Source organism: Mustela lutreola, chromosome 15, assembly GCF_030435805.1.
Source record: "Mustela lutreola isolate mMusLut2 chromosome 15, mMusLut2.pri, whole genome shotgun sequence".
Taxonomy (NCBI): domain Eukaryota; kingdom Metazoa; phylum Chordata; class Mammalia; order Carnivora; family Mustelidae; genus Mustela; species Mustela lutreola.
Window position 1 is genome coordinate 52,201,246 of NC_081304.1, and position 25,842 is coordinate 52,227,087.

Sequence of the window (25,842 nt, forward strand, 5' to 3'; positions counted from 1 at the left end):
AGAGAGAGAGGAGGAAGCAGGCTTCCCGCAGAGCAGAGAGCCCGATGTGGGGCTCGATCCCAGGACCCTGAGATCATGACCTGAGCCGAAGGCAGAGGCTTTAACCCACCGAGCCACCCAGGCGCCCCTCGAATGTTTCATTTTTAGATGAATAGGTGATTGTGGCAAAGAAAGATTATATTGTTTTCATCCACATCACGTAGCAAGCTGATTTAATGGAAAAGTTGTGAGCATTGGAATTAGACTGATTTGGGGTCATGCATTGCCTTGGATAAATAGTATTCTCTAAGCTTCATTTTCCTGATCAGTGGAATGGCAATACAATTCCCATTGGACTGATGTGAAGTTCAAATTAAAAGAACCTTGTACAATGTCTGGCCTCCTAGCCATGACTACATTTAATGGCATTAAAATGACAAGATCTCCAGGATCAAGGATCATTTTTTCTCACTGATTTTGGAGGGTTAATCTTGTGTTCTTTAGGGAAGTCATTGCTTTCTTGTAATGTCAGGGTTCCACCTGCGTAAATCTATGATTTCCAAGGCAGCATGGGTTTTCATGGCTTATTTCTCTTTCTCAGGTATGCCCCTGCAGGACTCCACTCTTGCCAGAGAGGGGAACACAGAGGAAGAGATTATGGCTGCCATGTTTTTTTCAGTTGGACCTCTGGTAAGTTGGGGTTTTTTCAGGTCCTGACCTGCCTTGTGGGTTGAGAGCATGTCGGTTTTTGTTGAAGTCTGTGACTTCTCTACCTTACCCACATCCCTTCTGGTAACTGAATCAAATTGTTTCACCCATGGAAATTGGGTTCATCATAGTAAAGCTTGGACTCTATAAAAAGATTCATTATACATATTGAACCAATTATCAAGGTACATGAGCTTTCAAAAAATACTTTTGCTAGTTTTGATAGAGAGCCTAGGAAATTTACTTTTGATGTTCAGTTTGTATAGTTCCCAGGAAATTTCAGATATTTATGGGATAGAAGAATGGAATATTTTATTTTATTTTATGTTTTTAAAGATTTTATTTATTTAATTGACAGACAGAAACCACAAGTAGGCAGAGAGGCAGGCAAAGAGAGAGGAGAAAGCAGGCTCCCTGCTGAGCAGAGAGCCCGATGTGAGGCTCAATGCCAGGACCCTGAGATCATGACCTGAGCTGAAGGCAGAGGCTTTAACCCACTGAGCCACCCAGGTGCCCCAAAGAATGGAATATTTTAAATTGGAAATTTTGTTTAGGAAATTTTGGAAAAAAATGTACACACACAGACACACCCATATACCCTCTTAATTAAGAGGGACCATTCCCCTTGTGTCCACCACTCTCAGTGATCTCCTCTTTTCTACCCATTAAGAAGTGATTGAGCTTAATAGATGACATGGAGAGAGAGAAAATGTTTAAGACACAGTGCTTGGCTGTAGGGAACTATCGTCTCATTGAGTAAGGCATACAAAAGAAATAGTTCCATAATTTATTTAGGTGAATGGAGGTTGCTTAGCCATATGCTGAAGAAATGATTGCTATAAGAGAAAAGAAATGGGGACCCCATGGATGGCACAGTCAGTTAGGCTGGTGCCTTTGGTTCGGGTCGTGTTCCCAGGGTCCTGGGATTGAGTCCTGCATAGGAGTCTGCTTCTTTCTCCCCCTCTGCCTGCTGTGCTCTCTCTCTCTCCCTCTCTCTCTGACAGATAAATAAATAAATAAAATCTTAAAAAAAAAAAAAAGAAAGAAAGAAAAGAAATGGGACATGAGTATGGGCAAAATTGGTCTATGATAAAGCTCATGAGGGCAATGAGACTTAAGGTGGTATCCAGGCAATGATTCAATGATTTAAATTGTCTTGAAGTGTTTGTGAAAGTACTTTAGGTGAGAAGGGAGTTCAAGGGCAAGGCTCTGCGTCAGAGAACAGTGCAGTGAGCTAGTGATTCCAGTGGGAAAGTTATGAAAAGGAAGCCTGGGAGTTAGATATTAAAGCTGAGTCTTTCAATGTTTCCCTGAAGACATTTAAGTGTATGTATGTATGTGTGTGTGAATGTGTTTGAGATAGGTGTTAATGTGATAAAAGCTATACTTTAGCATGACTTTCTGAAATAGGAGATCCCGAAGAAAGATGATACCAACAAATATAATTTGTTCTAGTAATAATCCGCAGTAACCTGTAGTTGTGATCTTTTATTCTTTGTTGTTGGGATGTACAGTGAAAATAGTCCTTAAAACATACCTTGAAATGTAAGTGAGGGGCACCTGGGTGCTTTAGTTGGTTGAACATCTGATTTTTTTCTTAGGATTTTATTTATTTATTTGACAGACAGAGATCACAAGTAGGCTGAGAGGCAGGCAGAGAGAGAGGAGGAAGCAGGCTCCCTGCTGAGCAGAGAGCCCGATGTGATGTGGGGCTCGATCCCAGGACCCTAGGATCATGACCTGAGCCAAAGGCAGAGCTTTAACCCACTGAGCCACCCAGGCGCCCGTATGATTATTTTTTTTGTAAGATTTTATTTATTTATTTGACAGAGAGAGGGAGAAAGCACAAGCAGGGGAAGCAGCAGTCAGAGGGAGAGTGGGAAGCAGGCTTCCAGCTGAGCAGGGAGCCTGATGCAGGGTGGGATCCCCGGACTCTGGGATGCCGACCTGAGCTGAAGGCATACACTTAACCAACTGAGCCACTCAGATGCCTCAAGTGTTTGACTCTTGATCTCAGCTCACATCTTGATCTTAGGGTCTTGGGTTCAGGTTCTGCGTTCAGGACCTCCACATGGATCCTTTTTTTTGAAAAAGAGAAAAGATAAATAAAAAGCATAATATTGCATTTGATCAGTAGATCCAAAGCATATGTCTAGTATTGACGTGGTCAAACCCATCCCTAATTACCAGATGTTGAAGTTCACATTTTTTAGATAAGAACTTGGGAGGGGAGAAAGATAACATTTTTTTCTCAATGGACTTTAGATAGTTATATTACCCATAGTTTTTAAAATGACACACATAAAACCTAAAATTGTGAAGTGCTAATGGAAAGATACAATAAAAGATCATTTCATCTATAAAATCAGGCCCTCATGGGGATACAGTTTATAAGGTTTGGAAGAAAACAATATAGTGAGAAGTCCCTGAAATATTTCCTGAATGAGATGGTCCCTTGGACCCCCCCACAACACTGTAATGATTTTCAGCTGTGAAAAATATGTAGTGTTGGCAGGTATTGAGTACTTTTCTTGAGTGAGAGAGATTGTTTCTGAGAAATACATTTGAACCCTACATCTAAAGGGAAAATTGTGTAGCATCTGAAGGCCTCTTTTTGTAAATTTATTTTTGTTGTGGTAGGTTCTTTGTTGGAAGCCTGCTTTAGAAACTATGCAGTTATATCTGTCTCAGTCTTTTTTTTTTTTTAAGCTTTTATTTATTTATTTGACAGACAGAGGTCACAAGTAGGCAGAGAGGCAGGCAGAGAGAGAGGGGGAAGCTGGCTCCCCACGGAGCAGAGAGCCTGATGTGGGGCTCCATCCCAGGACCCCAAGATCATGACCCGAGCCAACGGCAGAGGCTTAACCCACTGAGCACCCAGGCACCCCTATATCTGTCTCAGTCTTATGTTTGTCCTTGTCTTAAACAAGGTCACAGAAAATTATAGTTGGATGTTACTCCAGGACATTAATTTCAGCCCTAAATAAAACAACAAAAGAGGTTATCCTATATATGCCATATCCACCGTGGACGGATGTTGCTTCTTGAGGCTCTGCTATAGGTCATAGGCAGCCTGTCACTGAAAGATCTTATCCTGTATCCCCTCAGAATCCTGAAGATTCCCAGGCAGATAATGATCCTTACCTTCAGCCAGAAGAGCCAGAGCTGGTAAAGGTAATAACTTAACATATATGTAAGGAGATGGAGAAGGGTCTCTTTTACTGCCTCTGGTTCTTAATGTTCCTAGTTCACTGCAAGTTTACAGTGAACACCATCTCACTTGATAGGTGTGGTAACCCCAGGGCTGGTCCCATCCATTTGGCAGATTTCATTTCTGTCAGTGGTGGCAGCCCTAATGTGGCAGATGGTCACATTGTCATGGCTAATTGATGAAGTATCCTTTATGACATTCTCTGATTCTCAATTTGCCTTGTGAGACTCAATGTCATTGAAGATACCAAGAATGGGCACCTGTGTGGATCAGTCAGTTAAGCGTCTGCCTTTGCCCTGGTTACGATCCCAGGGTGTTGGGATCGAGCCTGGAATCTGGCTCCCTGCTCAGCCAGGAGTCTGTTTCTCCTTCTCCCTCTGCCCCCTCCCCTGCTGTCTGTCACACTCTGTCTCTCTCAAATAAATAAATAAAAATTAAGAAAAAGTACGAAAACAAGAATGCATCAATGTGAGTGGAAACATTCTTAAGATGTGTTTAAATTAGTTTACATTTTTTCTTTCATTATCATGTGCTTGCTTTTTTATTTGTGAGTACAGAATCCACCCGACTTTTTCAAAAATAACGAAGTCAGAAATTTATGAATTATGTAAGATAAATTATCTAAAACTTAGAAATAAGAAATAAATCAAAAAATTAATGTATACCATTTCAGTGTCATATTAGACATGTCTGTCTTATTTTGGCATTCTTTTTTCTGCCGTCAGTACCTGTTTTTGTATCCACTTTGAACCAGCTTTGTCAAGCAGCTGATCTCTGATTAATGACTTACATTAATCTTTGGCTTCTTTTGATTTTAGAATTGTGGGGTTTAAATTTTTTTAAAATTTTTTGTTGGAAGTCTAGTTGATGTACAAAGTTTATTAGTTTCAGTTGTCTAGCCTAGTGATCGGACAACTCTATACATTACACAGTGCTCACCGCAGTAGCTGTAGTTACCATCTGTTACCGTAAAAAGTTGTGACAGTATTATTACCTATACTCTCTATACTGTACTTTTCTTCTCTGTGACTTATTTATTTTATAACTGGAAGTTTGTACCTCCTAATCCTCTTCACCTCTTTCACTCTTTACCCTCCCCTCCTAGGAACCACTGGTTTGTTCTCTAAATTTTGGAGCTTGTTTCTGGTTTTTGTTTGTTCATTTTGTTTTGTTTTTTTTTAGATTTCATATGTAAGTGTAGTCATATGGTGTTTGTCTTTGATTTATTTCACTTATTATAATACCCTCTAGGTCCATTGGTGTTACAACAAGTGACAAAAATTTTTTTCCTTTTTATGGCTGAATTGTGTATATATATCTCACATCTTTATCTATTTATCTTTTGGTAGACACTTGGATTCCTTCTGTATCTTAGCTATTGGAAATAATGCTACAATAATCATAAGGGTGCACATGTCTTTTTGAATTAGTGTTTTCATTTTCTTTGGATAAGTAGCAGTGGAATTACTGGATCATATATGGTCATTCTATTTTTAATTTTTTGAGGAACCTCCATACTGTTTTCCATAGCTACTGCACCTGCTTGCATCCCCACCCACAATGCCCAAGTGGCCCCTTTTCTCCACACCCTGCGAATCCTTGTTATTTCTTGTCTTTTTTATTTTAGCCATTCTGACAGCTGTATTTTCTCATCGTGGTTTTGATTTGCATTTCTTTGGTAATTAATGATGTTAAGCATCCTTTCATGTGTCTGTTGGCCATCTATATGTATGTCCTCTTTGATAAAATATCTGTTCAGGTCCCCTGCCCAATTTTAATTGGGTTACTTGGTGTTTAGCTGAGTTGTATGCATTTTTTATAGTTTGGATATTAACTCCTTATCAGATATATCGTTTGCAAATACCTTCTTCCATTTTTGTGTTGGTGATTTTTCCGCTGTGCAAAAGCTTTTAAGTTTGATATGGTCCCAGTTGTTTGCTTTTGCTTTTATTTCCCTTGCCTGAGGAGACAGATCCAGAAAACTGTTGCTAAGGCCAGTGTCCAAGAGTTTACTGTCCTTGTTTTCTTTTAGATGTTTTATGGTTTCAGGTCTTATATTTAGGTCTTTAATTTGTTGTTACCTTATTTTTGTGGGGGGGTATAAGAAGGTTGTCCAGCTTCATTCTTTTCCATATAGCTTCAAGCTTTCCCCATACCCGTTTGTTGAAGAGACTGCCTTTTCCCCATTTATATTCTTACTTCCTCTCTTATAGATAATTATGGTTTAAAAAAAAAGAGTATGTTGAAGTTCAGCTCCTTTTTTTTCCCCCAGAATTATGTTTTTAAGTTTTTACAAAATTACACTTTAGAATTTGGTTTTATTCCAAGAATATTTTATGTGAAACTGGGCTTTTCTTTTTGCTCTGTGACAACATACATTCTGAGACTCTTACACATAATTTTTATATAGTCTTTTTGAAATTTAATACTGGGCCAATCCTTCTTAAATTTGTCCTTGAACATATGACAGTTTAGACTTAAAAATTTTTAAGGTGAAAATATTAATAGTTTCAGGCTTTGAACCATGAACTGTCGGAAAATACCATTATTTTTGACATGGTGAAAAATTCATGGGGTTTATTTTTGTTCTGATGGGGAGTCCTTGGGAGAAGGTTAATTCTGTCTGGCTCTTTCTTTCCTTTTTTATTTTTTTTAATTTATTTGAGGGATAGAGATCACAAGTAGGCAGAGTGGCAGGCAGAGAGAGGAAGGAAAGCAGACTCCCTGCTGGGCAGAGAGCTGGATGTGAGGCTCTATCCCAGGACCTTGAATCATGACCTGAGCTGAAAGCTGAGGCTTTAACCCACTGAGCCACACAGGCACCCCCCTGTCTGACTCTTTCTTAAATTCTGCATCCTGTTTATAAGTACTGAGCTTAGTTTTGTTTAATATTTTTTTTAAAGTAGGCTCCACGCCTACCATTGAGTCCAATTTGAGGCTTGAACTCAAAACCCTGAGATGAAGATGTGAGCTGAGATCAAGAGTCAGACATTTAACTGACTGAGCCACCCAGGTGCCCCTAGTTTTAATTTTAATTTGAGTAGAACCAGTATTTTGATGATACATTTTAACATTTCTGTTGCTCCAAGAAAGGCAGATAGACTTTTCTTAGGGCTTGTGTTGAAAGTGTTAATCAATTTGGGAAATATTCCTGTGTTCATACTGCATTCTAGTAAGAAGAATATGGAATGTCCTCTCATTTATTTAAGTGTCCTTCAGTCTCTTTTAGTGATATTTTGTATTTTTAATGTATGGGTCTTACACATTTTTTGTTAAATTCATTCCTAAGTGTTTTATTCTTTTTGTTCTCTTAAATGGATTTTTTTTCTTAGTTTCTTATTTGAAATGTTCAATGATAATGTATAGAACAGTTGACTTATGTATATTGATCTTGTGTCCTGAACCTTGCTAATCTAGTTTTTTTCATAGGAAAAGGGTTTTTGTTTGTTTGTATGTGCATGTGCACGAGTGTGGAATCCTTAGGGTTTTCTGTATGTAAGATGATATCATCTGTAAGTAGAGATTATGTCATTTCCAAATAGAAATTCACTTTTTCCTTTTGAGTCTGGATACCTTCTATTTCTTTTTCTTCTCTAGTTTTTATTGCTTAAACATACAGTACACTGTTGAATAGAAGTGAGGAGATAGGACATCTTTGTGAGATTTGTAATCCCAGGGGGAACGCATATGGCCATTCACTGTTAAGTATGATGTTAGATTCATGCTTTCATAGATGGTCTTTATCGCGTTGATGAAGCTTGCTTCTGTTTCTGGTTTGTTGGGTTTTGTCACATAATTTTTTGATTCTGTTAAGATAATTGTGTGGGTTTTGTTTTTTATTCTGCTAATATTATGTGTTATGTTGGTTGATTTTAAGATATTAAATGAATTTTGTATCCCTGGGGTAAATCGCATTTGCCATGGCATATATTTTGTTTTCTTTGTTGCAAGATTCAAACTGAATCAGACTGAATTAGTTCTGCCTGGTTCTTCCTTAAATTTTGCATCTGTCTTGTTTTATTAACACTGACCTCATAGAATGAGTTGAGGATTATTTCCTAAAGTTTTTTTGGAAGAGTTAGTGTAAGATTGGTATTAATTCTTCTTGAAATGTTTGTTAGAATTCAGGGAAGCCACTTGAACCTGGGCTTTTATTGTGGGAAGTTTAATTATTATAGACCTATTTGTATTTTCTATGTCATCTTGAGTCAGTTTTGGTAGTTTGTGTGTTTCTAGGAATCTGCCATATTATCTAGGTTTTCTAATTTTTTGGCATACAGTTGTTCCTAGTATTCTCTTATAATCCTTTTTATTTCTGTAAGGTCAGTAGTAATGTCTCCTTTTTTAAAAATTTTTTATTTTTTATAAACATATATTTTTATCCCCAGGGGTACAGGTCTGTGAATCGCCAGGTTTACACACTTTCACAGCACTCACCATAGCACATACCCTCTCCAATGTCCATAACCCCACTCCCCTTCACCCAACCTCCTTCCCCCCAGCAACCCTCAGTTTGTTTTGTGAGATTAAGAGTGACTTATGGTTTGTCTCCCTCCCAATCCCATCTTGTTTCATTCTTCTCCTACCCACTTAAGCCCCCATGTTGCATCACCACTTCGTCATATCAGGGAGATCATATGATAGTTGTCTTTCTCTGCTTGACTTATTTCACTAAGCATGATACGCTCTAGTTCCATCCATGTTGTCGCAAATGGCAAGATTTCATTTCTTTTGATGGCTGCATAGTATTCCATTGTGTATATATACCACATCTTCTTGATCCATTCATCTGTTGATGGACATTTAGGTTCTTTCCATAGTTTGGCTGTTGTGGACATTGCTGCTATAAACATTCGGGTGCACCTGCCCCTTTGGATTACTACGTTTGTATCTTTAGGGTAAATACCCAATAGTGCAATTGCTGGGTCATAGGGCAGTTCTATTTTCAACATTTTGAGGAACCTCCATGCTGTTTTCCAGAGTGGTTGCACCAGCTTGCATTCCCACCAACAGTGTAGGAGGGTTCCCCTTTCTCCGCATCCTCGCCAGCATCTGTCATTTCCTGACTTGTTGATTTTAGCCATTCTGACTGGTGTGAGGTGATATCGCATTGTGGTTTTGATTTGTATTTCCCTGATGCCGAGTGATACGGAGCACTTTTTCATGTGTCTGTTGGCCATCTGGATGTCTTCTTTGCAGAAATGTCTGTTCATGTCCTCTGCCCATTTCTTGATTGGATTATTTGTTCTTTGGGTGTTGAGTTTGCTAAGTTCTTTATAGATTTTGGACACTAGTCCTTTATCTGATATGTCATTTGCAAATATCTTCTCCCATTCTGTCTGTTGTCTTTTGATTTGTTAACTGTTTCCTTTGCTGTGCAAAAGCTTTTGATCTTGATGAAATCCCAATAGTTCATTTTTGCCCTTGCTTCCCTTGCCTTTGGCGATGTTCCTAGGAAGATGTTGCTGCGGCTGAGGTGGAAGAGGTTGCTGCCTGTGTTCTCCTCAAGGATTTTGATGGATTTCTTTCTCACATTGAGGTCCTTCATCCATTTTGAGTCTATTTTTGTGTGTGGTGTAAGGAAATGGTCCAGTTTCATTTTTCTGCATGTGGCTGTCCAATTTTCCCAACACCATTTATTGAAGAGACTGTCTATTTTCCATTGGACATTCTTTCCTGCTTTGTCGAAGATGAGTTGACCATAGAGTTGAGGGTCTATTTCTGGGCTCTCTATTCTGTTCCATTGATCTATGTGTCTGGTTTTGTGCCAGTACCGTGCTGTCTTGATGATGACAGCTTTGTAATAGAGCTTGAAGTCCGGAATTGTGATGCCACCAACTTTGGTTTTCTTTTTCAATATCCCTTTGGCTATTCGAGGTCTTTTCTGGTTCCATATAAATTTTAGAATTATTTGTTCCATTTCTTTGAAAAAGATGGATGGTACTTTGATAGGAATTGCATTAAATGTGTAGATTGCTTTAGGTAGCATAGACATTTTCACAATATTTATTCTTCCAATCCAGGAGCATGGAACAATTTTCCATTTCTTTGTGTCTTCCTCAATTTCTTTCATGAGTACTTTATAGTTTTCTGAGTATAGATTCTGTGCCTATTTGGTTGGGTTTATTCCCAGGTATCTTATGGTTTGGGGTGCAATTGTAAATGGGATGGACTCCTTAATTTCTCTTTCTTCTGTTTTTTTGTTGGTGTAGAGAAATGCAACTGATTTCTGTGCATTGATTTTATATCCTGACACTTTACTGAATTCCTGTACAACTTCTAGCAGTTTTGGAGTGGAGTCTTTTGGGTTTTCCACATATAGTATCATATCATCTGCGAAGAGTGATAATTTGACTTCTTCTTTGCCGATTTGGATGCCTTTAATTTCCTTTTGTTGTCTGATTGCTGAGGCTAGGACTTCTAGTACTATGTTGAATAGCAGTGGTGATAATGGACATCCCTGCCGTGTTCCTGACCTTAGCGGAAAAGCTTTCAGTTTTTCTCCATTGAGAATGATATTTGAGGTGGGTTTTTCATAGATGGCTTTGATGATATTGAGGTATGTGCCCTCTATCCCTACACTTTGAAGAGTTTTGATCAGGAAGGGATGCTGTACTTTGTCAAATGCTTTTTCAGCATCTATTGAGAGTATCATATGGTTCTTGTTCTTTCTTTTAATGATGTGTTGTATCACATTGACTGATTTGCGGATGTTGAACCAACCTTGCAGCCCTGGAATAAATCCCACTTGGTCGTGGTGAATAATCCTTTTAATGTACTGTTGAATCCTATTGGCTAGTATTTTGGTGAGAATTTTCGCATCTGTGTTCATCAAGGATATTGGTCTATAGCTCTCTTTTTTGATGGGATCTTTGTCTGGTTTTGGGATCAAGGTGATGCTGGCCTCATAAAATGAGTTTGGAAATTTTCCTTCCATTTCTATTTTTTAGAACAGTTTCAGGAGAATAGGAATTAGTTCTTCTTTAAATGTTTGGTAGAATTCCTCTGGGAAGCCGTCTGGCCCTGGGCTTTTGTTTGTTTGGAGATTTTTAATGACTGTTTCAATCTCCTTACTGGTTATGGGTCTATTCAGGCTTTCTATTTCTTCCTGGTGCATTTGTGGTAGTTTCTATGTTTCTAGGAATGCATCCATTTCTTCCAGATTGTCAAATTTGTTGGCATAGAGTTGTTCATAGTATGTTCTTATAATAGTTTGTATTTCTTTGGTGTTAGTTGTGATCTCTCCTCTTTCATTCATGATTTTATTTATTTGGGTCCTTTCTCTTTTCTTTTTGATAAGTCTGGCCAGGGGTTTATCAATTTTATTAATTCTTTCAAAGAACCAGCTCCTAGTTTCGTTGATTTGCTCTATTGTTTTTTTTGGTTTCTATTTCATTGATTTCTGCTCTGATCTTTATGATTTCTCTTCTCCTTCTGGGCTTAGGGTTTCTTTCTTGTTCTTTCTCCAGCTCCTTTAGGTGTAGGGTTAGGTTGTGTACCTGAGACCGTTCTTGTTTCTTGAGAAAGGCTTGTACTGCTATATATTTTCCTCTCAGGACTGCCTTTGTTGTGTCCCACAGATTTTGAACCGTTGTATTTTCATTATCATTTGTTTCCATGATTTTTTTCAATTCTTCTTTAATTTCCCAGTTGACCCATTCATTCTTTAGAAGGATCCTGTTTAGTCTCCATGTATTTGGGTTCTTTCCAAACTTCCTTTTGTGGTTGAGTTCTAGCTTCAGAGCATTGTGGTCTGAAAATATGCAGGAATGATCCCAATCTTTTGATACCAGTTGAGTCCTGATTTAGGACTGAGGATGTGATCTATTCTGGAGAATGTTCCATGTGCACTAGAGAAGAATGTGTATTCTGTTGCTTTGGGATGAAATGTTCTGAATATATCTGTGATGTCCATCTGGTCCAGTGTGTCATTTAAGGCCTTTATTTCCTTGCAGATCTTTTGCTTGGATGATCTGTCCATTTCAGTGAGGGGTGTGTTAAAGTCCCCTACTATTATTGTATTATTGTTGATGTGTTTCTTTGATTTTGTTATTAATTGGTTTATATAGTTGGCTGCTCCCACGTTGGGGGCATAGATATTTAAAATTGTTAGATCTTCTTGTTGGACAGACCCTTTGAGTATGATATGGTGTCCTTCCTCATCTCTTATTATAGTCTTTGGCTTAAAATCTAATTGATCTGATATAAGGATTGCCACTCCTGCTTTCTTCTGATGTCCATTAGCATGGTAAATTCTTTTCCACCCCCTCACTTTAAATCTGGAGGTGTCTTCGGGCTTAAAATGAGTTTCTTGGAGGCAACATATAGATGGGTTTTGTTTTTTATCCATTCTGATACCCTGTGTCTTTTGATTGGGGCATTTAGCCCATTCACATTCAGGGTAACTATTGAGAGATATGAATTTAGTGCCATTGTATTGCCTGTAAGGTGACTGTTACTGTATATTGTCTCTGTTCCTTACTGATCTATCACCTGTAGGCTTTCTCTTTGCTTAGAGGACCCCTTTCAATATTTCCTGTAGAGCTGGTTTGGTGTTTGCAAATTCTTTCAGTTTTTGTTTGTCCTGGAAGCTTTTAATCTCTCCTTCTATTTTCAATGATAGCCTAGCTGGATAGAGTATTCTTGGCTGCATGTTTTTCTTGTTTAGTGCTCTGAAAATATCATGCCAGCTCTTTCTGGCCTGCCATGTCTCTGTGGATAAGTCAGCTGCCAATCTAATATTTTTACCATTGTATGTTACAGACTTCTTTTCCACGGCTGCTTTCAGGATTTTCTCTTTGTCACTAAGACTTGTAAATTTTACTATTAGGTGACGGGGTGTGGGCCTATTCTTATTGATTTTGAGGGGCGTTCTCTGAACCTCCTGAATTTTGTTAGGCTAACGTGATAACCACTACACTACGGAAACTCACGGCTGAACCTCCTGAATTTTGATGCTCGTTCCCTTTGCCATATTGGGGAAATTCTCCCCAATAATTCTCTCCAGTATACCTTCTGCTCCCCTCTCTCTTTCTTCTTCTTCTGGAATCCCAATTATTCTAATGTTGTTTCGTCTTATGGTGTCACTTATCTCTTGAATTCTCCCCTCGTGGTCCAGTAGCTGTTTGTCCCTCTGTTGCTCAGCTTCTTTATTCTCTGTCATTTGGTCCTCTATATCACTAATTCTTTCTTCTGCCTCATTTATCCTAGCAGTGAGAGCCTCCATTTTTGTTTGCACCTCATTAATAGCTTTTTTGATTTCAACTTGGTTAGATTTTAGTTCTTTTATTTCTCCAAAAAGGGCTTTTATATCTTCCGAGAGGGTTACTCTAATATCTTCCATGCCTTTTTCGAGCCTGGCTAGAACCTTGAGAATTGTCATTCTGAATTCTAGATCTGACATATTACCAGTATCTTTATTGATTAGGTCCATAGCCTTTGGTACTGCCTCTTGTTCTTTTTTTTGTGGTGAATTTTTCCGCCTTGTCAGTTTGTCCAGATAAGAGTATATGAAGGAGCAAGTAAAATACTAAAAGGGTGGCAAGAACTCCAGGAAAATATGCTTTAATCAAATCCGAAGAGATCCCAAATCGTGAGGGGGGGAGAAAGGGGATAAAAAGAGGTTCAAAAAGAAAGAAAAAGAAAGCAAATAAAAGAATTTAAAAAAAAGAAAACGAATTAAGAAAAATATAAAAAGGAAAAAATATATATATTAGATAAACTAGTTAAAAACGTTAAAAAAGAAAAGGGTAAAAGTTAAAAAAAAATTTTAGCAGAAGAAGAGAAAAAAAATGAAAAAGAAAAAAATTAAATTGACTGCAAAACTAAAAAAAATCACAGGGAGAAAGCCATGAGTTCCGTGCTTTGCTTTCTCCTCCTCTGGAGTTCTGCTGCTCTCCTTGGTATTGAAACCGTACTCCTTGGTAGGTGAACTTGGTCTTGGCTGGATTTCTTGTTGATCTTCTGGGGAAGGGGCCTGGTGTAGTGATTCTCAAGTGTCTTTGCCCCAGGCGGAATTGCACCGCCTTTACCAGGGGCCGGGCTGAGTAATCCGCTCAGGTTTGCTTTCAGAAGCTTTTTTCCCTGAGCACTTTCTGTAGAGTTCCAGAGGACGGGAATACAAATGGCGGCCTTCTGGTCTCCGGCCCGGAGGAGCCGAGAGCCTGGGGCCCCACTCCTCAGTGTGCCCTCAGAGAACAGCACCCAGTAACTCCTGTCTGCCTGACCTCCGGCCACGCTCCGAGCTCACCGAGCCTGCGACTGGTTCAAAGTAACCCCGAGCTGTGATCTTACTGTCGGCTCTGTCTCTGTAGCCGGCTTTCCCGTTCCAATACCCGCAAGCTCTGGGACACTCAGACACCCCCGATCCTTCTGTCACCCCGCGGGACCTGAGGCCACGCTGACCCCGCGTGGGCTTCGTCCCGTTTTAGCCTCTGGAGCGTTGTCCCTCAGTGGAACAGACTTGTAAAAGTCCCGATTTTGTGCTCCGTTGCTCTCTCAATGTCTCCTTTTTCATTCCTGATTTTAACAGTTTGAGTCTTATCTCTTTGTCTAGTTAAGGGTTTGTAATCTTTTCAAAGAACCAACTTCTGCATTTGTTGATTTTCTCTCTCTTTTTTTTATTCTCTATCTTGTTTATCTCCATTTAGATATTCATTATTTTCTTCTGCTTTAAAGAAAAATTTAGTTCCTTTTCTAGTTCTTCTTTTTCTAGTTCCTTAAGGTATAAATTTATTTTGTATTAATTTTTAATTTTAATTCCAGTATAGTTACATACAGTGTTGTATTAGTTTCAGGTGTACAATATACTAACCAATTCAACAGATCTGTACCTTACTCAGTGTTTATCGTGATAAGTGTACTCTTAATCCCCATCACCCATTTCCTTCATCTTTCTACCCAGCTCACCCCTGGTAACCATCAGTTTGTTCTCTATAGTTAAAAATCTGTTTCTTGGTTTGTCTCTCTCTCTTTGTTTTCCTTTAATCATTTGTTTTGTTTCTTAAATTGCACATATGAGTGAAATCATATGATATTTGTCCTTCTCTGACTAACTTATTTCACTTAGGATTATACTCTCTAGATCCATTTATGTTGTTATAAGTGGCAAGGTTTCATTTTTGATGGATGAATAATATTCCATTATGTATACACACATGTATATCACATCTTCTTTATCCATTCATCTATCGATGGACAACTTGGATTGCTTCCATAATTTGCCTATTGTAAATAATGCTGCAGTAATCATAGGGGTGCATATATCTTTCCGAATTAGTTTTCATATTTTTAGATAAATAACCAGAAATACAATTCCTGGATCATAGGGTAGTTCTATTTTTAACTTTTTGAGGAAGCTCCATACTGTTTTCCACAGTGGCTGTACCAGGATGCATTCCCACCAGTAGTGCATGAGTGTTCCTTTTCTTCACAACTTCACCAGCAGTTCTTTTTGGATTTTTGATTTTAGCCATTCTAACAGGTGTGAGATGGTATCTCATTGTAGTTTTGATTTGCATTTCCCTAATGAGTGTTGTTGAGCATCTTTTCATGTGTCTGTTGGCCAAATGTCTGTTAAAGTCTTCTTGTCCATTTTTTAAAATTTTAAAATATTTTACTTATTTATTTGACAGAGAGAGATCACAAGTAGGCAGAGAGGCATAAGAGTGAGACGGGGGGAAGCAGCCTCTCTGCTGAGCAGAGAGCCCGATGTGAGGCTCGATCCCAGGATCCTGGGATCATGACCCGAGCCGAAGACAGAGGCTTTAACTTACTGAGCCACCCAGGCGCCCCTCTTGTCCATTTTTTGATTGGATTATTTGTGTTTTTGTTGAGTTGTATCAGTTCTGTATATATTTTGAATACTAGTGCTTTATCAGATATGTCATTTGCAAATATCTTCTCCCATTCAATACATTGTTTTTGGATTGTTGGTTCTTTCTTCTCTGTGCAGAAGCTTTTTGTTTTGATGTAGTCCCAGTAGTTTATTTTTGCTTTTCTTTCCCTTGCCTCAGGAGACGTATCTTAAAATTTTGCTATGGCTGTTGTCAGAGAAATGACTATCTGTGTGGTCTTCTAGGATTTTTACGGTTTCAGTTCTCACATTTCAGCCTTCAATACATTTTGAGTTTATTTTTTCTGTCTGGTGTAAGAAAGTCATCCAGTTTCATTCATTTGCAGGTAGCTGTCCAGTTTTACCAATCCCCTTTGCTGAGGATACTGTCTTTCTTCCATTGTATATTCTTTCTTCTTTTGTTGAAGATTAGTTGACCATGTAATTATGGTTTTACTTCTAGGTTTTCTATTCTGTTCCATTGATCTATGTGTCTGTATTTATGCCAGTCCTATAGTGCTTTGGTTACTACAGCTTTGTAACATAATTTGAAGTCTGGAATTTTGATACCTTGTTTCACTTTTCTTTTTCAAGATTTCTTTGGCTATTTAGGGTCTTTTGTGGTTCCATACAAATTTTAGAATTGTTTGTTCTAGTTCTGTTAAAAATGCTGTTGGTATTTTGAGTGGGGTTGCATTTAATCTGCACATTGCTTTAGGTAGTATAGACATTTTAACAATGTTTGTTCTTACAATCCATGAACATGGAATATCTTTCCATTTCTTTGTGTTGTCTTCAGTTTTTTTCATCAGCATTTTATAGTTTTCAGAGTACGGGTCTGCATAGTACCTATTTCCACAAGGTATGAGTTTAGAGTGTTGATTTGATATCTTTCTTTCTTTAATGTAGGCATTCACAGCTATACATTTCCAACTACACACTTCTTACACTGCATCTTCTTCCAACCACACACTTCTTACACTTATCCCACAGGTTTTGATAGAAAGTAATTCATTTTTATTTTTCTCAAATTATTTTCTAAATTCTCTTGTGATTTTTTCTTTGACTCATTAGGTTTTTTTTTTTTTTAAAGATTTTGTTTATTTATTTGACAGAGATCACAAGTAAGCAGAGAAGCAGGCAGAGAGAGAGGAGGAAGCAGGCTCCCTGCTGAGCAGAGAGCCTGATGCGGGGCTCAGTCCCAGGACCCTGGGATCATGACCTGAGCTGAAGGCAGAGGTTTTAACCCACTGAGCCACCCAGGTGTCCTGACTCATTAGTTTTTTAAGAATTATTTATTTCTTATGTGCTTTTGAATTTTCTAGTTTTTTTTTTTGTTGATTTGCAGTTTCATTTCATTGTAATCAGAAGTGATACTTTGTACGATTTCAGTCTTTTAAAATTTTGAGAGTTGCTTTGTGTCCTAACATATGGTCAGTCTTGGAAAATATTCCATGTACACTTGAGAAGAATGTATGTTCTGCTATAACTGGATGCCTCCGTGTTCTACAGATGTCTGTTCAAGTCAACTGTTTCCTTGTTGATCTTTTGACTTGTACGGTTTTTGGAAATGGGGCATTGAAGTCTGTTGTTGGCTAATGTTTTTGTTTCTTCAATTCAATGAATTTTGTTTCTTGTTTTTTTGAGATTCCTTTAAGGGAATATATGTTTAAATTTTTTATGTCTTACTAATAAATTAACCAGTTTATCATTACAAAATAGCTTTCTTTGCTTCTAATAACAATTTTTTTTAAAGATTTTATTTATTTATTTAACAGAGAGAGAAAGATCACAAGTAGGCAGAGAGGCAGGCAAAGGAGGGGGAAGCAGGCTCCCTGCCAGGCAGAGAGCCTGATGTGGGGCCCAATCCGAGGACCCCAAGATCATGACCTTAGCCAAAGGCAGAGGCTTTAACCCACTGAGCCACCCAGGTGCCCCACAAATAAATAAATCTTTGAAAAATAAAAAATAACAGAAAATAAGAAATGAAAAATTTACAAATGAAAATATGTTTGTTTTGTTATCTGTAGAATTATGTTTTTCTATTTCTTTATGTGGACTTGTGTTACTGTCTAATGTCCTTTCATTTTACTTGAAATGAATTTATTGCAGGCCAGATGTGTTAGCAGTGTATTCTCTCATGTTTTATATATCTTTTTTTTCAAGATTTTATTTATTTATTTGATAGAGAGAAATCACAAGTAGATGGAGAGGCAGGCAGAGAGAGAGAGAGGGAAGCAGGCTCCCTGCTGAGCAGAGAGCCCGATTCGGGCCTCGATCCTAGGACCCTGAGATCATGACCTGAGCCGAAGGCACCGGCTTAACCCACTGAGCCACCAGGCACCCTATATATCATTTTTGAAGGATAATTTTGCTGGTTGTAGAATTCTTTGTTGACTTTTTTTCTTCCAGCATTCTGAATGTTGTAACACAGCCTTCTACTTTCACTGATTTCTGGTTAGAAATCAACTAACATCGTTACTGAAGATCCCTTGCACATAAGGAGTCCCTTCTGTTTTGCTTTTTTCAAGATTCTCTCCTAATCTTTTCATCAGTTTGACTATGACATATGTAGGCATGGGTCTCTGATTTTATCCTACTTAGTGTTCTTTGAGCTTCTTGTATGTGCAGATTAATGTTCACCAAATTTGGGGAGGTTTTTTTTTTTTTTTTTTTTTTTTACAATGAGAGAGAGAGTGCATGAGAGGGGGACAGAGGGAAAGGGAGAAGCAGGCTCCCCACTGAGCAGAAAGCCCAATGCAGGACTCTATCCCAGGACCTTGGGATCACAATCTGAGCAGAAGGCAGATGTTCAACCCACTGAGCCATGTAGGTGCCCCAACCATTATTTATTTGAATATTTTTTCTGCCTCTTTCCCCCCTCTCCTTCATGGACTCCCATCATGCGTATATTGGTATTCTCATTGTTCCACAAGTCTCTGAAGTTCTATTTACTTTTTTCATTCTTTTTTGCTCTGTTCCTCAGTCTAAATAATGTCATTTTATCTTTTTTCAAGTTACCAATTCTCTCTCTCTCTCTCTTTTTTGCCTCCTTATTTTAATCTGTTTGGGCTTCTATAGACAAAAGACTGGGTGGCTTATAGAGAATGGAAACTTATTCATCACAGTTCTGAAGGCTGGATGTCTGATATCAGTGTGCCAGCATGTTCAGATGAAGGCTCTCTTCTGGGTCACAGATTTCTCACTGTACTCTGACGTGGCAGAAGGAGCTAGGGATCTGTCTGGAGCTACTTTACTAAGGCATTACTTCCATTAATGAGGGTTCCACCTTCATGACTTAAGTATCTCCCAAAGGCCAGACTTTCTAATGTCATCACACTGGGCATTATGATTTTGACACATGAAAGTGGGGAAGGAGAAGGAGACACAAACATTCACACTCTACTGCTGCTCAATTTGCTCTTTCCCTTCACGGAACCTCTCTAGTGAATTTTTTATTTCAGTTATTATGTTTTTCAACTACAGAATTTCTATTTCATGAGATACCATTTTCATAATTTCCTTTAATTCTTTAGATCTTTGGATATATTTTTTTAAAGATTTTATTTATTTATTTGACAGAGAGAGAGATCACAAGTAGGCAGAGAGGCAGGCAGAAGAGAGAGGAAGGGAAGCAGGCTCCCTGCTGAGCAGAGAGCCCGATGCAGGACTTGATCCCAGGACCCGGAGATCACAACCTGAGCCAAAGGCAGAGGCTTTAACCCACTGAGCCACCCAGGTGCCCCTGAATATACTTTTAATATTCATTTAATATCTTTATTTGGTAAGTACAATTTCTTGGCTTCCTTAAGGACATTTTCCATTGACTTTTTTTTAAGCTTGGCCCATGCTTTCTTGTTTCTTTTATATCTTTTTTTTTTAAAGATTTTATTTATTTATTTGACAGACAGAGATCACAAGTAGGCAGAGAAGCAAGCAGAGAGAGAGGAGGAAGCAGGTTCCCTGCTGAGCAGAGAGCCTGATGTGGGGCTCCATCCCAGGACCCTGGGATCATGACCTGAGCCGAAGGCAGAGGCTTTAACCCACTGAGCCACCCAGGTGCCCCAATTTCTTTGTGTATGTTGTAATTCTTATTCAAAAAACATATTTTTAAAAAAATTTATTTGACAGAGAGTGAGATCACTAGTAGGAAGAGAGGGAGAAGAGAGAGAGAGAGAGGGGAGGAAGCAGACTCCCTGCTAAGCAGAGAGCCCAATGCAGGGCTCAATCCCAGAACCCTGCGATCATGACCTGAGCTGAAGGCAGAGGCCTTAACCCACTGAGCCACCCAGGTGCCCCTCAAAACACATATTTAAATAAAATGATGCAGCAACTCTAGAAATCAGATTCTCTGGTCCCCAGGGTTTGTTGTTGCTGCTGCTGCTATGCTGTTCTGTTTTGTGACTTTTCTGGACTAATTCAGTAAAGTTTGTATTCTTTGTCATGTGCAGTCTTTGAAATAATCTGCTTGGTTGACATAGTAATTAATGACTGGACAGAGATTTCCTTAAACATCTTAAACCAGCAAGTCTTCTAGCACTTGTCAGAAGATTTTTGTATGTGCTGGGCATACCTTCTCTTCCTAGTCTTAAGTAGGAGTTTACAACTCCTACTTTCACAGAACCTCAGGGTAAGCCCAAGGTGAGAGCTGAGGGCCTTCTTAACTGGGGGCTTAGCTCTTGGTGGGAAAAGAAAATAAAGCCCAGTAAGTTCATTATACTTTGAGTGACATGTGAAGTGTTTAACAGTAAAGTTTATGTACTGTCATTCTCTTCCATATTAGCTATAGTTTATTATTAGCAGAATGAAAAGTTTGTTTCATGAACTTTCAGGTACAAATAAATAAAGGGTTTAAACAGTTGACAAGTATACAGATCTATATGGCGGGAAAACTCCCCAGAGGAAATCTGTTTCTTCTGATATAGAGCAAATCATAGACAAATAAAATCTAACTTGAGGCTTTTGGCTAATCAGCTAATCAGGATCTTTAGTTTATTAGATCACAGAGTTAGGGATTATGAGTTTAAATTCTGAAGTCAAACTGCCTGAATTTGAATCTAGACTTTACCTTTATGAGAACTTGGACAAGACATGGAACCTTTTCATGCTTCAATTTTCTTATTAGCACCTTTGTTATTGGAAGATTTAGTCATTATATAACAAGGCCTTAGATCAGTACCTGACAAATATTATGCACTGTATGTATACAAAAGAAGAGAGAGTGGTTTCATGAATCCCTTTGTACCTAATGCCTGTGTTCAACAATGATCAGCCACTGGATAATCATATTTCATTTGTAATCTTACCCTCTCTCATTAATTATTTTTAAGCATATACGTTATATAATTTCATTGATAAATATCTTGTCACATATCTTTAACATGTTTTTTAATGTTAAGTATATTACCATAGTTTCAGCTAAAAATCAGCAGAAAGCCTTAATATTATCAAATGTTGACTTGGTATTTGTTTCCCTGGTTGATTCATATGTTATGATTGGTTAATAGTGTCTCCTGCTTTCCTCTTTTTTTCTCCTTGTAATAATTCGTTGAAGAAACCCACGTTATTTGTACTTTCTTTGTACTGTTATTTGTACTTACTTGTACTGTTGCCCAGTAGAGTAGCCTCTAGCCACATATGGCTGTTGAGCACCTGAAATGTAACTAGTCCAAATTGGGATGCCCTGTAAATTTAAAATGCGTGTCATGGGGCACCTGGGTGGCTCAGTGGCACCTGGGAGCCTCTGCCTTCGGCTTAGGCCATGATCTCATGGTCCTGGGATCGAGCTCCACATCGGGCTCTTTGCACAGTGGGGAGCCTGCTTCCCTCTCTCTCTGTCTCTGCCTGCCTCTCTGCCTACTTGTGATCTTTCTCTGTCGAATAAAAAAAAATCTTAAAAAAATAAAAATAAAATGCGTGTCCTATTTCAAAGTCTTAGTACCAAGGATAGTGTCTTATTAATAATTTTTACTTTGATTGTGTGTTGAGATTATAATATTGCATATATATTAGGCTAAGTAATATTGAAAATTTCACTTGTTTCTTTTTATTTTAATGGGTCTGCTAGAAACCTTAAATTACATATGTGACTTGCAATACATTTCTATTGGACAATACACTTCTATTGGACAGTATTGATTTAGCATTTCATACAACATGGATTTTATTGATTGTCCCTGGATATTGTTAGTTGGATCTGGAGGCTTAATCAGATTCTGATATGATTGTTTTCAAAATATTTTTGGCAGATATCTGGTATATACCCCCAGAAGGCCCATAATGCCCCACTGATGACCCTTTAATTTATTAGAGCTTGCAAAATGATGATATTTGAATTTTCTGTTCCTTTTCATGTATTAGCTGGAATCCTTCCATAAAGAGAAATCTCTCCTCACCAATTGTGTGATCACAATTGATTACTATGCAAGCCATAAATATTTTCCATAAGAAATGGATAAAAGGTTAATTCTTTCTATTTATCAGTTTCCAGTCATCCTCCAAAAATATTGAGTATTTTTATAGTAGTATATGGAATCATGAATTTAAATGTGTTTTTGAAACCCATTCTATTTATTATCCTCACTGATATTAAAATTATCCCATTATTATTAAGTAGTGGGAGTCTCTTCAAGTTTCTCCTGCATCTTAGATATGATCTTAGTAGTCTTTGATAGCTGCCTTGCCTTTGGTATCTCAGAATGTTCCAGGCCTTTGTTCCTTTTAGTGATAAGTAATATTTAGAGGCCAAATTCTAGCTTGCATCATGTTACCTTATTAGTTATTGTTTATATTTTTAGGCCTTTTCCATAGATGAAACTAAGAAATATATTTTATTTTCTTCCTTAAAACTAAAATAATTCATGAGTTTATACTGATACTTCCAATTCAAATTTGGATCTATGGAGTTATTACATCATCTCACCAATATCATATATCTTCTTTCTATCACGCTAATTTTATTGGTTCTCATTGGCGTCAATATACTAATTTGCTTTAGCAAACACTATGCACACAGCAGTTACAAAATAACATTTTCTTCACTACCACCAACAGTATGGTTTTTTATTGAAAACATAGTTTTTTATAATTTTTATGTTCTTGTGAGGGAAAAAAAGTAAAACCTGTTTAATCTTATTTGACTTTATGACATTGCTTTCAATAAGCAAATATTAAATGTGGTAAGACTTGACTTTTGTACTAGTATTGTAATTTTTCAAGTTAAAAGTGTCCCTAAAGGCCACTTCCTACGTTCGATTTTTCCCAGTAAGTGAGGCAAAGCAATTCTAAGACCTTCCACAAACATCTAGCCATCTAAACTGGAGAGGTGAATCCTTCTGCCTATACAAACAAGCTAGCTGTTAGAGGGTGGTCGGGGTATGCTACTTGTAGGATTTCAGAGGGTTTTCAAACTGAAATCTCAATGTTCTCAGTATGAAAAACCTGAGATTGGATGCTTATGTAAGGAAAGTGCTATTCACCCAGTAAACCCAAAAAACCAAATGGATAATGCAGGCCATATTTTGCCTTTCTGACATTTCCGTGGGAATCTACAAGAACCTCCCCTTTCCCCTCCCACCAATAAGACCATTTAAGTATATGTTAAGCAACTACAGAATACTAAATAAAAAGTTTGGCCAAAACCAAAACCAAAACAAAAAAAACAGTTTTTGCTTTTTGCCGTTCTTTTTCTTCTTGGGATATATTTAACAAAGGATATATAAAAAATTGTTGTTTTAAAGTCACTTAAAATATTTCATCTTTGATGAATGTGCTTCAGACTGGTTTCATTTTCCTTTTAATTTTTGGAGATTTTAATTTTTTTCATAACACATTGACATGGTCTACAAAACAAGAAATATTCAAAAGAATCTAGCTTCTAATTCCAGTCCTCTGCACTCTCTCTGTTCCCTTCTTCTTTTAACAGGTAACCACTAAAAAAATTTTATGGCTCATTCTTGCATTTTTTTATACAAGCACATGTATAATTCATATCCTGACCAAAGAAGTTCTCCACAGTGCCCATGATTTCTTATTTTTTTCTTGCTCAAAGACAGAGCTTATGATATTCTGTATCTACAATCTGAATGATAAACTGTATGTTTTATTAAGTCATATTATGTAGATTTGGTACTGAAGAAGAGCAGATAGTATAGATAAGCCAGAGTTTTGAGGGAGAAAGGATGATTTGGGTAGAGACTACTAGCTGTTATCAGATGTTAGGACTTTCTAGGGAAGGAGGAAACCATGCTGTTTTACTCCAGATAATATAGTAAGACCCATATTTCAAAATTAGAGAAAGGCAGATTTTAATTAGTCTGAAAAGAAAATCCTGCTTCAAGTCAAACTCAGGAAATCGAATGGGCTTCGTCTTGTGGTTTTAAGTTCTTATTGCTGGAGAGATTCCGTCAGCCTCTGAGGGTTGAACTGGTTGACTTCAGTGGTAGTTTGGTGATTCTGATTTCTGGAGTATTCCTCCAGTTTTATATGTATCATTCTGCCCAACAGGTCTCCCTGTGTAGTGCTGGGTGATCACAGTGTATTTATTTTAGGATCCCGTGACGTTTAAAGATGTGGCTATAGACTTCACGTTAGAAGAGTGGAGGTTGATGGACCCTTCACAGAGGAACCTACACAAGGATGTGATGCTAGAGAATTATAGGAATCTTGTCTCCCTGGGTAAGAATAACTTCCGGTTCCCCTACCTACCCACTTGATCAGGTGTGCTGAAGATACAGAGCCTCTAAAGTACTTAACTGACCTGGACTTAGAGTTTAGGCATTAAAATCTCATATTAGGGGGATATTGTTGGGATCATGCTATCCCTTGCTCTTAGTTAAGTGGCCCACCCATTGTAGAGTAAGAAATACATATTTCATTGGCATCTTGGGAGATTGTGGACAGCTCCCCAGATTTAAGACTGAATTTTTTTCTGATCATTTTTATAAATGGGAGTTATCAGTACCTCCAGAAAGAAAGGAACAGATGTGTTCATTTTCTTTCTAAATGCAGATTATTCCCATGATCTATAATCCCAGAAAACCTAGGATCATAGTGTTGGACTCCTTTGTAATCATCTGTAACACCGCTGTACAATAGAATGTTCTGTGTCTGTGCTGTCCAGTATGACAGGCACTAGATATTTGGGGCTGCTGAGAACCTGAAATCTGGCTAGTCCAATGGAATAACTGAATTTTAAATTTTATATAGTTTTCACTAACTTAAATTTAAATAGCCACCTGTGGCTGTTGACAACTGTATTGGGCAGTGCATCTCTAGAACCTTCCATAATAACCACTCTGCACTGAAGATTAAGAGCTGAGAGTAAATTTGGCAGTAGTTCTTACTCCTAGACACAGTCAAGTCCTATTCATTTTTCTCTGAACAGGGCTCGCAGTTTCCAAACCAGACATGATATCTCATTTGGAGGCTGGAAAAGGACCATGGGTGGTAGTGAGAGAAATTGCAAGAACCCCCTACCCAGGTGAGTGCATAAGAACCAGGAGGAGTGGATTTCTTTCAAGTTCATGGGTTATGGATGGAGCAGAACCTCTGAAATATTTTGGGCAGTATCCTTGCTCTAAACGATCTCAGAAGAAGGGAGCCTCTCCGTCCCTTGCTCGCTCTCTCCTTTTCCCTGTCCTGTTGTTTCTCCTCTCTGCTTTTGATTTCCATGCTACTTTACTTTCTTGAGGACATGATCTTCGTAATTAGTCCTTCATTCAGACATGCAGGAAGCACCGCTTTCAGTTCTGTCTCTTAAGTTAACTTTAACTTTACACTTTTCTCATCTGTTTAACCATTTTCTGACATCTCTTCCTTCATTATTTTTCCTGAAAATGCTTTTCTAAGGGTCCCTACTCTTTCCGTTTAAGCCAGACCTACTTACTCATTATTTAACTTTCTTCCCCTGTAAGCCTGCTGCAATTCTGGGGGCACGCTCCTCTTCTCCTCCAAATTCTTTGCTAATTGAAAATACAAACAAGGAACCAGTGGAAAGTCAAAATACAGTATTTATGTATTTAATGAATATTTATTGGATATCTGTATTCTGCGTAGTGGGTTAGGTACTAGTTCTAGAGCAATGAGTAAGATGGACCGGGTCCCTGCCATC

General features: G+C 38.0%; 1 protein-coding gene across 8 annotated transcripts in view; it reads left to right on the forward strand.

The window, feature by feature from the left end:
* LOC131817050 (zinc finger protein 624) overlaps positions 1–25,842 on the forward strand; it is a 44,117-nt gene that overhangs the window by 6,189 nt on the left and 12,086 nt on the right. For 2 of the 8 annotated variants that reach the window (XM_059150419.1, XM_059150418.1), the window contains 4 exons: positions 581–669; positions 3,796–3,861; positions 24,281–24,407; positions 25,117–25,212. In XM_059150419.1, coding sequence (XP_059006402.1) covers positions 583–669; positions 3,796–3,861; positions 24,281–24,407; positions 25,117–25,212 — 376 coding nt within the window. In that variant the 5' untranslated portion in view covers positions 581–582. The remainder of the gene's footprint in view (positions 1–580; positions 670–3,795; positions 3,862–24,280; positions 24,408–25,116; positions 25,213–25,842) is intronic. The other 6 variants (XM_059150421.1, XM_059150420.1, XM_059150424.1 and 3 more) reach the window with 4 other exon arrangements.